The 14,469-nt window shown below is 34.4% G+C and overlaps 1 protein-coding gene across 1 annotated transcript; it reads right to left on the minus strand.

Moving 5' to 3' along the window:
- Nucleotides 1-160: 160 nt before the first annotated feature.
- On the minus strand, nucleotides 161-14,069 carry LOC306845061 (poly(rC)-binding protein 3-like). Its single transcript, XM_079377614.1, has 13 exons — nucleotides 13,684-14,069; nucleotides 7,590-7,737; nucleotides 7,291-7,314; nucleotides 7,089-7,121; nucleotides 6,886-7,002; nucleotides 6,657-6,788; nucleotides 6,220-6,348; nucleotides 5,683-5,829; nucleotides 3,994-4,035; nucleotides 3,445-3,520; nucleotides 2,590-2,642; nucleotides 2,320-2,489; nucleotides 161-2,043 (listed from the first exon to the last, which is right to left on the minus strand). Exons 2-13 carry the CDS (start codon nucleotides 7,662-7,664, stop codon nucleotides 1,989-1,991), a joined length of 1,053 nt encoding a protein of 350 aa, XP_079233740.1. The 5' UTR covers nucleotides 7,665-7,737; nucleotides 13,684-14,069; the 3' UTR covers nucleotides 161-1,988.
- Between the last annotated feature and the right edge of the window lie 400 nt (nucleotides 14,070-14,469).

The following is a 14,469-nucleotide window of genomic DNA, read 5'->3' on the forward strand; positions in this document are numbered from 1 at the left end:
AATGAAAAATATCTGTATTTCAGAATTGTTTAAGTGTGAGCCCTCCTGAGGCAAAGAGTCATTTTATGGTTATACAGTTATACTGATTGAATAAGCTATTTTAATCTCCTCGAAGTGTTGAAAAACTACTACTATAAAGGAAAATAAACAGCACCCATGTGAGATCAAGAGACTTTATTGAAAATAAAAATAATATATGAAAATGAAAGCATTCTGTAAGTCAAACCATGAGTCATTCAGCAGCAAACATAGAAACCAACGCTTCTTTGTGGGAAATACTAGACTGTAGTCTGCATGGATTTTTGTCTTGTTTTATAAAACAAGAAACATAAAAGACTGAATAAAATAAGCACATTAGTTTAATAAAAGTACAGTTTCACTTATTTTGGTGTTATAACCGGTTATATGAGATGTCATACTGTATAGAAAGACTGCCAAGAGTGCCAAGACATTCAAAATTGCAATGCTTGTAAATTCATACCCTGTTATAGGGGTATGAATATACAAAAGTCACTGGAGTCAATGGAGCACAATTAATGGTCTATTAGCCACTAGAATTGACAGAAACAGATACATATTACCTTACATGCACTTACTGGATTCCTATTAAGAACTCTTGCAATGCATTAAAATGACATTTTATGCCACATAAATCATCACATAAAATCTTAAATATAAGTCAACACCAAAATGCATACATGAAAGAATTATACATTACATTTTAACTCATCAAAGCACATTTCTTTGATATAAATAATAAACATTCTGAACAGAGAACTGTTAACACAGAGCAGATATACAACTTGTGAATCCAACTCACAATGTAATCACTAGCTATTGAGACAAGCTTGAAAAGAAAACCTAAAGACATTGAGCATGTGTTTTATACTGTAGGCTGTTGTTTCATCCATCTGGAACTGGGTGTATATTTGACAAGCTAAACAGTAAATGACCTATTAAAGAGTCACATCATTACATTCAAATCAACTTCTATTACTTGTTTCCTTACTGTATAATCACAGTTGCATTGCCAAAAAGTGTCAATTCCTCTGTCGTCCACTGATGAATTAGTTAATCTTACTTTTGTCTAGACTACTTACGTCTGACACTTTCAGTTATTCACTTTATTGCAGTGCACAACACAGCATTAAACAAAGATGTAAACAAAGTACATTGCTTCATAAAACTATTACAATTACTTGAAGCACAGTCAACATCAATGTTTAGCCAAGCAAAATGTCAAAAGTTAAACAATCAGGTCTTTTTTTGAAAGGCTGAAAAATCATTAAATCACACATGACAAGATCACCTGGTTTGTAATTGTACAAATGTTGAAGAGACAATTGTTTCAGGACCAGAAGAAAAAAAACAAGGATATCATGCGTTGTATGAAATATATTTTTTGTTACAAATTATAAACCAGCAATATATCTATCTATAATTAAAATGAACCGGAAATCAGATTTCTCTTTTTCTAAACTGCCTGTTTTACCACTACTGAAGTTAAAAGAAGCTTATTTTAATACAATTTATTGCTCACATTACATGTATGATAACTTGAATACATTTTTTAAAGTACTTTAAAATATTGAGAAAGCGTTTAAATAAATAAGAGCAATAACAACTGCTAGACATTCAGCATGCTAAGTTTCTGTGCTAAAACTCAAAACTATATCTAATTAATAAGACAGTGCATCAAATTCTTGTACACAGACACAGTTCCAAAATTGCCTAAATACAGGTTGCTTATTAGAATACTTTTTACTGCAGAGATGTAGACAATAAATACAGTTTGCAGAGGGGCCCCTGTTGGGTGAAGCTTTGTTTTGTTTGAATAAATTGAACTGGCTTAATTACACTAAATGTAGTTCAGCAATCCTGAGACACAAATGTCTGACTATATCAATTCCCAGGTTTTAAGAACACCGATGAGGCCCAAAAACAGTTTAAGACCAGAACGTCTTAGATAAAAAGAGCATAATATAACTTCAGGAGGTTGTCATGGTTGAAGGGTCAGTCCACATGGCTGCCACATCTCTGAACCTGCAGAAAGTAGCAATATGTAAGCATGTACAACATAAGAGAAGTGTTCACGATAAAGAAACGGTATTTAAAAATTAATATTTTACAATATTACGGTTTTTACTTTTGTATACATAAATTCAGCCTTGGTGAACATAAGACTCTTCTGTTTAAAAATTATAGCTTTTTGGTATATATTTCATATTTTCCCCCTAAAAAGTACTACAATTAAAATTATTAGTTTAGTATTAAAATACATCTGTTTTTACCAGTTACATTGCTTGCTTTGAATCTCACCTGGCATTTATGAGGTACTGTGCCAGGCTGATGTTGGCAGGTGGTCCCGTAATGGTGATCTGACGGTCTGATGACCCCTCCATGGCATTAGCAATTTTGATCTGAGCCCCAGACATTTGACGGATTTCATTAATTTTGGTGCCTTGACGTCCGATTATGCAGCCTATTAGCTGGAAACATACAGACAGATAGACGTCAGTCTGGAAAATCAATGACTCTTCCGTAAATTCTTCTTTAATACAGTTGCCCAATGCATTACTGAAGACTCACATCATTTGGAATGGTGAGTTCATGAGTACTGGCCTGTGAACTGGCATCCACACCTAGAAACAGATAGAAAGCCAAAGAACTGAGAAACACAGAGAACATTTTTTCACAATATTAACCATGTTAAATCTGCACAATATAAAATGTATTGTAATTTAATGGCAAAAGGCTATGGCAAAAAAGGCTATGGTTTCCGTACTATATAGCTACAGAGAAAAACTGTAATTAATGTATAGGGGCATTTCATGTAATTGTAAATACTCATATTTAATAATAAGTAAAATACTGTTACTTATACTTTACAGTTTCTTATGCATAAAATTTGTTTAAAAAAAAAGTAAATTGACATTCCCAGAATTCCCTGTGTGATTCTTTATATTTGAGCGTTTTACATTGAAATAAAAAATTATACTTAGGTTTTTTTTTTTTATCAGTTAGGTACATTTATTTATTCATACTGAAAATGTAAATTTAAAATGTAAGTTAGGTACATTATTATTATTATTTAGTAAAACTTAATATACTGATTCTGGCAACCACAACTTTTTAAAAAAGTTTATATAAATGTCCTATTTATAGCGTAGGGCATTTCGTAATATTATGTCTTTGTTCATCTAAGGAATGTTTCTATACATTTCTATACACTCTCAGGTACAAAAGTTGTCGCAGGGTGGTGTCTTTTCAAAAGGTACTAATATGTACCACTTAATTACTTAAATGCATACTTTAGGTACTAATATGTACCTTTAAGGTACTAATATGCAACCCATCCAGGGGGAGAAGAGTGAAAGACAAAAGTGAATGAAAGACCTACAGGTATATAGTGATGGGTGTGTAGCGGGAGGGTTGGGTACGTACCAGGGAAAGCGGGGGTGGTCTGTCCGAGGGAGGTAAAGGGGGTTTGCTGCATAGCCAGCTGATGGAGCTTTGTCAACTGCTGGGGGAGGGAGGAGGGTCAGTACACCTAAGAAGTTATGATTAAATAAAGGAATCCTGCTTGGACTTTCACAATCTCATCTAGACACTAACAAGGGGAACACTGTAAAAAAAAAAAAAAAGTTGGGCCAACTTAAAATGTTAAGGCAAGATTTTTTAGTTTTCTCAACTTGTTGTTTTAAGTTTATACAACAAAACGTTAAGAATCTCCTACAAAAATAAGTTGAGAGAACTCAAAAATCTGCTGAAGCTGGTTGCCTTAAAATTTTAAGTTGACTCAACTTTTCTTTTTTGTTTTGTACAGTGAAGCTGTGAGAAATCTCATATACAACTGTCTTTTATAAAAACACATAAAAATAAACCTATCTATCAGTTGTGTGAATCTTAATAAAGCAGGTCAAGAAAAAGAAAAGGTTAAAAAGAACGATACACTAAAGAGGGAAAAAGGATTAGAAGGTACATTGTACTCACGTCTGGGTGTGGGATGGCGTATTGTCCTTGTATAGTGTAGGCCTAAGATTGAGACGGACAGAATCTTTAATGTACACGTAGAAGTATGTACATAAGCTTGTTTTTTTTAAAATAATTGCTGTAATTATGTTTAATAATAATCAAATATACATGTGGAACACATGGTCGTCAAGTGAAAACAACTTTCGTTTTTTGTTTGCTCAGTCTTTGAATGAGATGCATTTGTCCACAAAATATTATTTGTACATTCCATTTCATGATTCAGCATGTCACAAAATGCATTCACTTATGCGGTGGAAATATATTTCCTTTCATCCATTTTATCCAATTAATAAATTGATTGATTGAAATTAATTTTTTGATTGAAAAACATTTGATTTTGTGCATGAATTGAATTGCTGTTACACTTCTATTGATGAAATCCAACTGGCTTTTGTCTTTCTGTACACTGTAAAAAATGACCATGAATTTAACAGTAAAAGAAAAAACCTGTTAAATGGATATCGGTAAGTTCCCCTACTATATACGGTGAAAAACTGTATTGAACATTACATGTCATTTTACGGTAGTATACCATTTTTGGAAGTGAAAAAGAACGTATATTTTACAGTGAATAACCATAAATTGACATTCCCAGAATTCCCTGCATTACATTTCAAATTTGATGTTTTTTTTGTTGTTGTTGAAAGAACTATGTTTCTTCTTAGTTTTTTCTTATCAGTTTTGTACATTAGGGTTGTATGTTACATCTAATGTTGTTAAATTAATGTTTATTGCATTATTTCATTTTCATATGTGTTACCATGATGGTGTTTAGTATTTGTGTGAATGACACTGTGTACCTTCTATATTAGTATTTAAAAGCTGCTTGTGATGGGCTTTGGTTCACCTGCTTTTGGTGGTTATCCGTGTATTACAAAGGTATACAGATTTCAGTACTTCAATAGGTTGGTAAATTAACATTATATCAGTTTATAATGAAATAACGGTATTTAAACTTAAATTTAAGTTAAAACCATAAAACCTAAAATGTTGCTATCGTATTTTTTTATGGTATTTTCTGTAAATTCTGGCAACCACAGCTACCTGTCAGGATTGTGGACTGTCTTGTGTGTGTTTTGCTCCCCATGTGTTCCCTGTGACCCAGTTTTTCCCTCATGTTGAATGTGTTAATTTGATTCCAGGTGTGTCTCGTCGTCTTCCCCTATTATCCTATGTTTAAAAGCCCCAGTCCTTCTGTGAGTGTTTGTCGGTTCTAAACGTCATTCCCTGTGTTTCTGTGTCTCCTACGTGTGTGGACTATTAAAGACTCTCGTGTTTGGAAATACTCCTCGCTCCCTCGTTCCTTGGTCAAGCGTGACACTACCATTATTTACTGTAAATTTTACAGATTTCTTTTGCAGTGTACGAATTGCATTAAAATATAACTGCGTTTTGTCTGCAAGTAATTAATTCATCCAAAAACACTATAATTACACTTTACATTTATCACCTCAAGAGGAATATGTAGAGTTGTTTACAACTTAGAATTACATATCATAAGACTTGATGATTTTTTCTAAGCAAAAAGATGAGAATATATCTAAGCAAATGGCTCACGTCCCACTAGTTTATATTTATATACTAGTACTACTGTATGTACTGTACTGTATGTCTGTAGATATAATAGTGTATTTTGACCATACTTACAGGCAGAGGCTGATGCTGCAGTAACAGGCTGAGGTTGGCTGTGGCTGGTGCTGTCAGAGTGTCTGCCCTTACCTGGCCCCCAGAGAAGATGACTGGTGCAGTGGCAGGCTTCGGCCTGTATGGAATTGTGGCACCTTTGGGTGGGGACTTGCAAAGGTCAGTGGAGGTCAAATAAAGATAGAAAAGACGGAAATTAGGAAAAATAAAAGTGAGGGCAAACTATAATAGAACAGAATGCAATAGATGCAGTAGATGGTTACCAAAATGAGACTATGATAAAAAGTTAATGAGGTTTGACATTCGTTGATGTTTGAGTTTTATGTTGCAATATTTGGTATAGTCTATGTATGCATGTGCTGATCAATGTTTGGATTTGATCTGATAGTGGATAAAGTGTTAAATTTCTATCTGTTCATTGCATTAGCTTTTTGTAGCTTGAGAGTTGTCCACAGAAGACAGAAAACCATTAAAGTTTGGAACAACATGAGATTGAGAGTTGGGTGAACTTGAGTTGGGTGACATTTGTCTATTTCTTACCTCCAACATGACCACACATATCTGCTTCACACACTGGATAATGGCCTCTGGAGCACCTGAGATAGTGACTGCCCTCTCAGTAGAATTGGGTAGCATGTCTCCAGCCACTTGCACTTGAGCCCCTGTAGACTGGAGAACAAGCAAAGCACATTCAGCCAGGATAGAAACCCTTGGAACAAAGCACTACCATACTTCCTTTTTAATCCAAGTAAAAAGTTATAGTTTTGCTGTTGTCCTGGGGTAGCAATGGCGTTCCAAGGGTTTCCACTATAAAAACCCTTGGAACAAAGCACTACTTCTTGTTTAATCCAAGTAAAAATGTATAATTTTGCTGTTGCCTTGGAGTAGCAATGACATTCTGTGCATATACTGTGCATTAAAATAATTGCTGCACTTTATGGAATATGTGGATCATAAAGAAATAAGTTTGAACATACCTCCCTCATCTCCTTGATCTTGGAGCCTCCTTTTCCAATTAGAGAGCCACATTGACTGGCCGGCACCACCAAACGCAAAGTCACCGGAGGCTTACTAGTAGCCTGGCTGTTGCTCATAGAATTAATGATATCCTATTTAGAACCAAAACATCAATTACTATTACCGTTACAGTTTTAATTGATTCTTTTGGGGTTTCACTAACATTTTTATTAGAAAATGGTCTCATACTTCTTCAAACTTGTTTGCGATCATGGCGAAGGCCTTGAATATGGCATCTGTGGGTCCTGTGATGGTAACTATTCGCTCTGGGCAATTCCCCTCTGAAATATTTATGCGTGCATTACTCTGTAGAAACAGTTTGCATTGTTTGTTAATAACCATGTTACACTTATCACAGCAACTAACAGTATTTGTAATGTAATGTTACTTACATCCTCACGCATCTTCTTCACGGTTTCCCCTTTCTGTATAGAATAATTACATTTTTGATAAAATGCAGATGTTAATGATTGTACAATTTACATTTCTACTAAATACATGTTAAAATTTATTCAATACATTCAGTAAAAAAGAGACTTTTACAAACTCAAGTATTTGCAAGCATTGTCTTGGTGGCTGAATGTGTCTTTTTACCTTGCCTATAATGCTGCCAACCTCCTGCAAGATAAAAAGATAATGTGTTTATTGTAGTAACAAACTTACAATCGATTTATTGCGCAATCTGTCTAACACATGGCTGCATAACACAAATAAATATGTGAAACCAAGTACCATTAAAAACATCTTCTGTGATTGGAAAGATCCTATGAGATTACTGCTATTTCCTTTTAAGGAGAGATATTTTTGTCCTCTTACAAAATATAGTACTATGTCCACAATCGTATAAATTGTGTATGTGGAAGTTTTAGATTAGATGCATGTTGTTCTTTTACCTTGCCGTGCATGAGGAGTCTGATAGTCAGAGTGACATTGAGCCCTCCTTCAGACTGAACTTTGTTGGGCTCCATGGTGAGGATTTAGGACTGGTTGAATTAGTTAGGAACTAAGGAATGCAGGGGCCGGTGGTCACCACACAGTCACCTAATTATTTGAAAGAAGCAAACAAAACAACCTTACATATTTATATTTTCATTTTGAAACAAAAGCAGATTAAAATGTATTATTATACTGTAAAACCCAACAAGTTAGGATAAATCATTTCATTTTCAAGAAATTGGTTACCTCAATCCATTTAAGGTTTAAAAACCAATAGTAATGTGTAGTGTGGACTTATTTCATTTGAGCTCACTGAAAAAGAATACTTCGTATAGAGTGAATACAGTGAGTGAAAACAATCACACTACAATAATAAAAATCCATTCACTCCTTTTTTTAATCCCCAAAAAACCTAAACAGTCTCAATTACGAAACGGTTTGGATTTTAGGCCCCACCCACGACCACGGAGCATATTTCCACCCTCAGCCAGTTGTCCACTGTCTGGAATTTTCTCCACGCTAGAGCAGCTGTAGTGACAACAATGTCTCGTAACCAATGCAGGTGTTTTGTATTTGGATGTAAAAGTGAACATAAGAGTCTTCATTTTCTACTGACATGAGAGCCATAGAAGATGCAGTGAATTAGTTTTGTTTTTGATGGTAATGTGCCGCCAAATACACAAGAAAACAGGAAGAGGCGTGGGGTGAGCAATATTCATTAAGAGTTGGATAGATGTGAATAGAGATGTTTTTGACAAGGTAAAAAGGGTGTGCTTTTACATGACCATTGAGGAATTTTAACCAAAGTATTTTGCAGACATTTCATTAAGACCCTGAAGAATCACACCAACTTGTGAAAAATGGGCATCCAATTTAATATACAATTAAACTAAACACACTTTTCAAATAGGGTCCTTAGTTTATCTGAGACTTAACTGTAGCGAGTAAAACCATTCAAATGAAAAATAACTATTAAATGAACTAGCAATAGCAAATATGCATGTGCTAATGTAACTAATCAAGAGACTTCTCTATAAGCAAGCATGGTCTTTAAATAAATCAGCATAAATAGCTCACTAGCCATTGGCCCATTATCAACCTAACAAAAGGCTCTACTCTTCAGCACTAGGGATGTAACGTTTCACTCAACTAACAATTCGATTCGATTCACAATTTTGATTTCACAATTCGACCATTGGCAACCACTGCATTTTAATCATGATCCAAACAAAGATGCTGCGTACATGCAACATGAGCTGTTTTTAATCTAAATTAGGTTGTATAATTTCAAAATTTGAAGCAAAAACAGAATGGTCTGACTTCAGTTTTGTGAATCTATACATAAAACATATCAGAATGAAATAGAAACAGCAGACAAGCTGAATGAGACGTAGATTCACTCTTTGCCAGCAGGTGGCGCTTAAAGCATTTCCTTGGTTTCCGCTGTAAACAAAGCAGTGCTGCACTTATGAACATTAATATGCATAATACAGAGGCAGGATGAAAAGAAAAAAAAATACCATCTAAACTTTTATAAAGACAGTAAGTTCCTCTCCGACATACATTCATATAAACTCCTACCCCTAATTGAATCGAGATTTGTTCAGCATCTCAACCGATTTGAAGCGTCACATATTTAAATCGATTTTCCACTGGCTCGCGGTTAATCGTTACATCCCTATTCAGGACAATGGTAACCCCCAAAACTCAGACGCAACAGAAACCCATTCAAGTCACAAAATAACAGAACATTTAACACTAACAGATATCTCCTCTAAAATATTTAGCAAATACATATCATTTTAACATTTACTATTCTTACCGAGTCTAAAGCAAAGCTAGAAATCTACTGTAACTCATTTGGTTTAAATTCCTCTTGATATAATCAGTTACTGAGTTCACATAACCTTTTCTGTTCAGTCAATTTTCAGTAATATTTGAATAAAATGCACTTGTTCCATTTAGTAAATATGACTTTTAGATTTCACAGTGTCAAAATCAGAAGAACAAAGGCTGCAAAGGTCAGGATTTGGTTGTTTAGCATCAGAGATTATAATACCTTGAAAAATCAAAATAGCTATTTACTAAATCAGTTGAAATAAATAGGATTTACAAAGTAAATGTATTTAATTCGATTATGGTAGATGCTGTGCCTGTGATGTATCTTGCAAGGCTCTTAAAAGCATAAAATATAGGATATAGTAGTCGCTAATTAATGATAAATAATGATTGTGAGCATTACAGTAATGTCATCAGCCAGTCAGAGTTTATCAGACATCATTTTCTTGTGGCTGCATCATTTCACAGCTCAGGTGACTGGCTCAAATAAACACTTAATATGTATATAAAATGCTCTCTTATTAGAAATAAGAGATAATAGACTGTTAAAACAAACACATTTCAGAAAACATTAAGTTTTCCGAACTAAATGTACAATAAATTGCATGTCCAAAAATATTTAGAATGTTGCGCTGCCCATCTCAGACAAGCAGGCAGAGGTAGCAGGGCACATAGAGAGATGGATGAGATCTACAGCCAGATGTCCTCCAATCTCCCACAGGACGCCAGATTACATAAAGACTTTAATCCAGATTAACAACATCCAGGGGTTGGTGTCTAGTTTTAACAGCAAAAATAATCTACAGAAATCCACTATGATCAGTGCCAGGCCTAGAAGCTGACGGCAAATAAATAAACCTCCTGGGTTATATAAAAGAAGAGGTTGAAAGATATGTCGTAGTAGAAGCAGTTCACACCTTGATGTATTCAGTTCTCAAAAGATCAAGAAATTTGTGATGAATTCAAATCTTAAGAGCTCAAGAGCATGTTGAACAGAAGATACATTTTTTGAAGAAGAGAGAAATGTTAACAGTGGGATGAGCCATTAATCATGAGGGAGGATTATACACTACACCCTTTCATAAGGGCCAATCAGGCTGAAACAGATGGCATTATTTTGCGCCAAGGGGATCTTAGATGAATCAGGTCTGATTCTTTAGCATCCATAATGCCTCAGAGGAAAGGACATACTAAAGAGAATGTGGACAGGAGCTTTGTTTTTACATTGTTATGTCTAATTAGAGTTTCACTTCTGGCTGATGAGGTTGTGTAGGAAACAAAATGGTCACATATGGCACCGTTTGAGGCATGTTTGCTTCAAATTAGCAAACAAATTCTCTTTTTCAAACTCATCTTTTCATCACTTCTACACATGAACACACGTACACACACTGATACAAAAGTTCATGCATTAAAAACAGATGTTTAAGCAATGCTGAATCCAGGTTTCTTGTTTTCTTTTTTAATTACTAATTATTTAATTATTTTACTAATAGTAATTTAGTTAGATGCAGATCTCACTGACTGAATTAAAGCCAATGCACACACAAAATCCCTGCACTAAAGCAAACATTTTTTAAATCAGTCTCCTAATTTGCTGCATGCTTTGAATCAGGAATATTGTGCTTTATGACCTCAGCTTGTGTTTAGAGAATACATGGTGGAAAAATTTAATTGGCTATTGCTTTTGATTGCTACTCCAGGATAAAGTTGTTCGTAACTGCTGGTCTAAGTTTCATAAAGACAAATATTAGTGAAAACCTGAGTTTATATTATTGCAGACAGCTGCTATTATGCATTTGCACTTGCAGTGTTTACTGTAGAGAAAAGATTAATTTAAAATTGAATTAATTTAAAAATGAATATATTTCAGATTTAAATGATCGCTAAAGTTATTTATTATTATTTTTTTGTTAATTGCAGTGTAAAATGCATTTAGTACATTTTGATATTACAAATTAATTAAGAAGTGAACATCTTTATTTATTATTATTATTATTATTATTGCATTTACATCAAGTCAGGAAACTATCCCTAAAACTACCTTTTCCTATAATGTATTTTTTTCTGTATATTCTTAGCCATATATTTTTTCCCCTGACACATTTACACCCAACCCAAAAGGTAAATTGGAAAGATTGAAGGTGATTTATCCATTCTTTTGTAAATTGTACATGGTTCTACATCCTTTGTTATGTTAACACAGCAAGATCATGCCTTGTATGATTTTTTTTTGTTAAACTATTGCACAATTGATTAAGTAATGGCATTGTATCACTGAATACACAGTAATTATTTGTAAAAAAATTCAACCATGTAGTCTACTTTAGCTACTGTTGTACTAACAGTATACCGGTGATACAATACACATTACTGAGGTGCTGTGGCCTACACATTATGTCCACAGTTTAACTATTAGAGCACCCCCACTAATTTCAGAAACACCAACAGTGATTTTGGCCTGTGCGCAGCATTGTAAGAGCAGCATTGCTCATGACATCTGATTGGGAAAGTGGGTCAAGCTTTCTACTAAAGAGCTTCTGGCCTCTTCCTCTGTAGCGGCTATCAAATTAAGCACGCTTTGTGCATGGCTGAGCAATGCTCAGAACAAGCTCCCCCCGTTTCCATTGCGCATCTCTGCATGGCACTCAATGTAGAAAAATGAATTGTTAGAAGAGGGTCTTCCCTCTCTGCACTTCCCTCTCTGAGGTTTTAGTTCCAATAAAGAGTGACATCTCTTATTTAAACCTACTGAGGCATGAGCCGCATTACATACAGAAAGAAGATATTAACAAAGAATCCATTAAAGAGAGACCACTTTATTTATATTATATACATGCCCATTTTTATTTGTTTTTAGTAACTTGCTGACTTTCAACACATATGAAAAGGAATTATTATTATTATTATTATTATTAAGCATTTATTGTCTCATATCATGATTTTTATTATTGTCTTATAATATCGTATTGTATTGCATTGTGGTAACAAATATTATTTTTAGTATGCTGAACTTCATAGGAATAAACAAGAGCTTTTTGTGAGTGAATACAAACTGACAACATTTAGAAAGGGGGTTTAAAGTTAATAAACCCACTTATTAGTTTGAATTTCAAGAAGAGTCACAAGAAAACAAAATGATTCTCTCAGTTTGATAGTTTCTAACAGTGTAAAATAATGGAAAATATTCTGAATTTTGCAGTGGTCTGCTTTTCTCTAGCCATTGTGAAACAAATATTTTAGAGGATGTTCTGTATAAGACATAAACCATTATCTGATTAAAGAAGAGTTACACTTGTCATTTTCATGCAAAGACATGGCAAATTGATATAACCTGTGCTGAAAAATTAACTAGATGTCATTGACTTATGTAAATGTTGCATATTCATGGGTTGCCAAAATGGCTTAAAAATTTAAATCCTTTAAAGTACCACATATCCTGAATCACCCTAGTAAATCCAAGAGCATGAATTGATATCGCTATTTTATGATGATGATGATAATCAGGATAATGAATGTACAGATATTTTCAGTTCTGATCAAAGTCAATTCCGTGTGCAGTACCACCTCAAGTATCTGTCACATACAAAGACGGTGCAGATATCCATAGACAAGTCTAGTGGTAATTGCCCAATAATTAAATTATCTTACATAAGCTTTGTTAAATATACACATTGTTGTGCAGATAGCAGTGAGGAAGAAATATAGGACATCTAATTGACCAATTTTCCCAAGAGATAGCCACACTTTCTACGAACACGCATTGTTCTTTTGTATTTGTTTAATTAGGTGTAGTGACTCATTTAGGAATGTCTTTGAGAATCAAATCCAACCATTTCCGAACGATGTCCAGAAATGTTTAAACAATAGTTGTTGCGATTCATTAATTAATGATATGTTTGACCTGCAGTCGGCCTAGAAAACAAGACTAGTTTCATAGCAGATATGTTAAAGGTATTGTAGATCAACGTCTAGACTAAAATTTTGTAATGCTATTTATAGTATGATCAGCCAAAATTATGTATAACGTCAACATGCATATTTTTGTTTTCAATCAAAATTAATACAAATACACATTAAGAAAAAAATGTTACATATTATCCATTTCCTTTCAAATTTTAAATGCATATAATAATGGATATTCAGAACAAAACATCCTTCTGAAACATTCTCAGAAAACAATAAAAATAGAAGCTTGAAAAGAGGCTTTACCTTTGGTGCTACTGGAAACAGATGGCCACCACTTTCGACGTTTGCGAAAAGATTAATAAAAACAGGACGACAGGCAAAGGGAAAATTATTTTACCCTATCTTCTCGGTTAACTCAGATTGAAAGGTGGCATCCAATTGGCTTGAAGATGGAGTCATGTGAACACAATGTCACAACACGTGACTTTCTCACGAAACAGAATGATGGCAAAAACGCAATTGGACTAAAGTGATTTTGGGGTTCGTTTTGATCTTCGGACAGTGTTGTGAAATGCTGAAAGCGGGTCAGGAGACCATGGGCGCAGGGGCACAGGGGTTTCCCCTCATGCGAGATATCCAAATCTGTCCAATGAGACACCCTGGCGATTCAGCAAAAACAATTGGATAGTGCTCATCTGTGTCATCCGTGTTCTTTACCCTGAGGGTGTCCTGGTTATGATAATAGATATTTACTCTTACAATGAGTAACAGATCTCCTAATCACCCCCTGCCCCACATCACCAAACAAAGCAGTGTTTCAAACCAAAGGTACCAAAGGTATAGAGTATAATAGGTACCAACTTCATGGACCACAAGGACCACTTCCCTAATTGAAATTGATAGGGTATTTACATCTTTACATTCTATAGCACACAGGGATGAATTAAGAATGTCAATTGTTATGTTGTCATCCCAATGTACTCTACTACACTTTCAATTCTATGCTCCAGCCAGACCAGAATTACAATGAGCTTTAGCATTCTCCTCCATGGATTAAGTGACCCAGAGCAAATCCATGGCAATGTTAGG

Source organism: Barbus barbus (genome assembly GCF_936440315.1).
Source record: "Barbus barbus genome assembly, chromosome: 25".
NCBI lineage: Eukaryota > Metazoa > Chordata > Actinopteri > Cypriniformes > Cyprinidae > Barbus > Barbus barbus.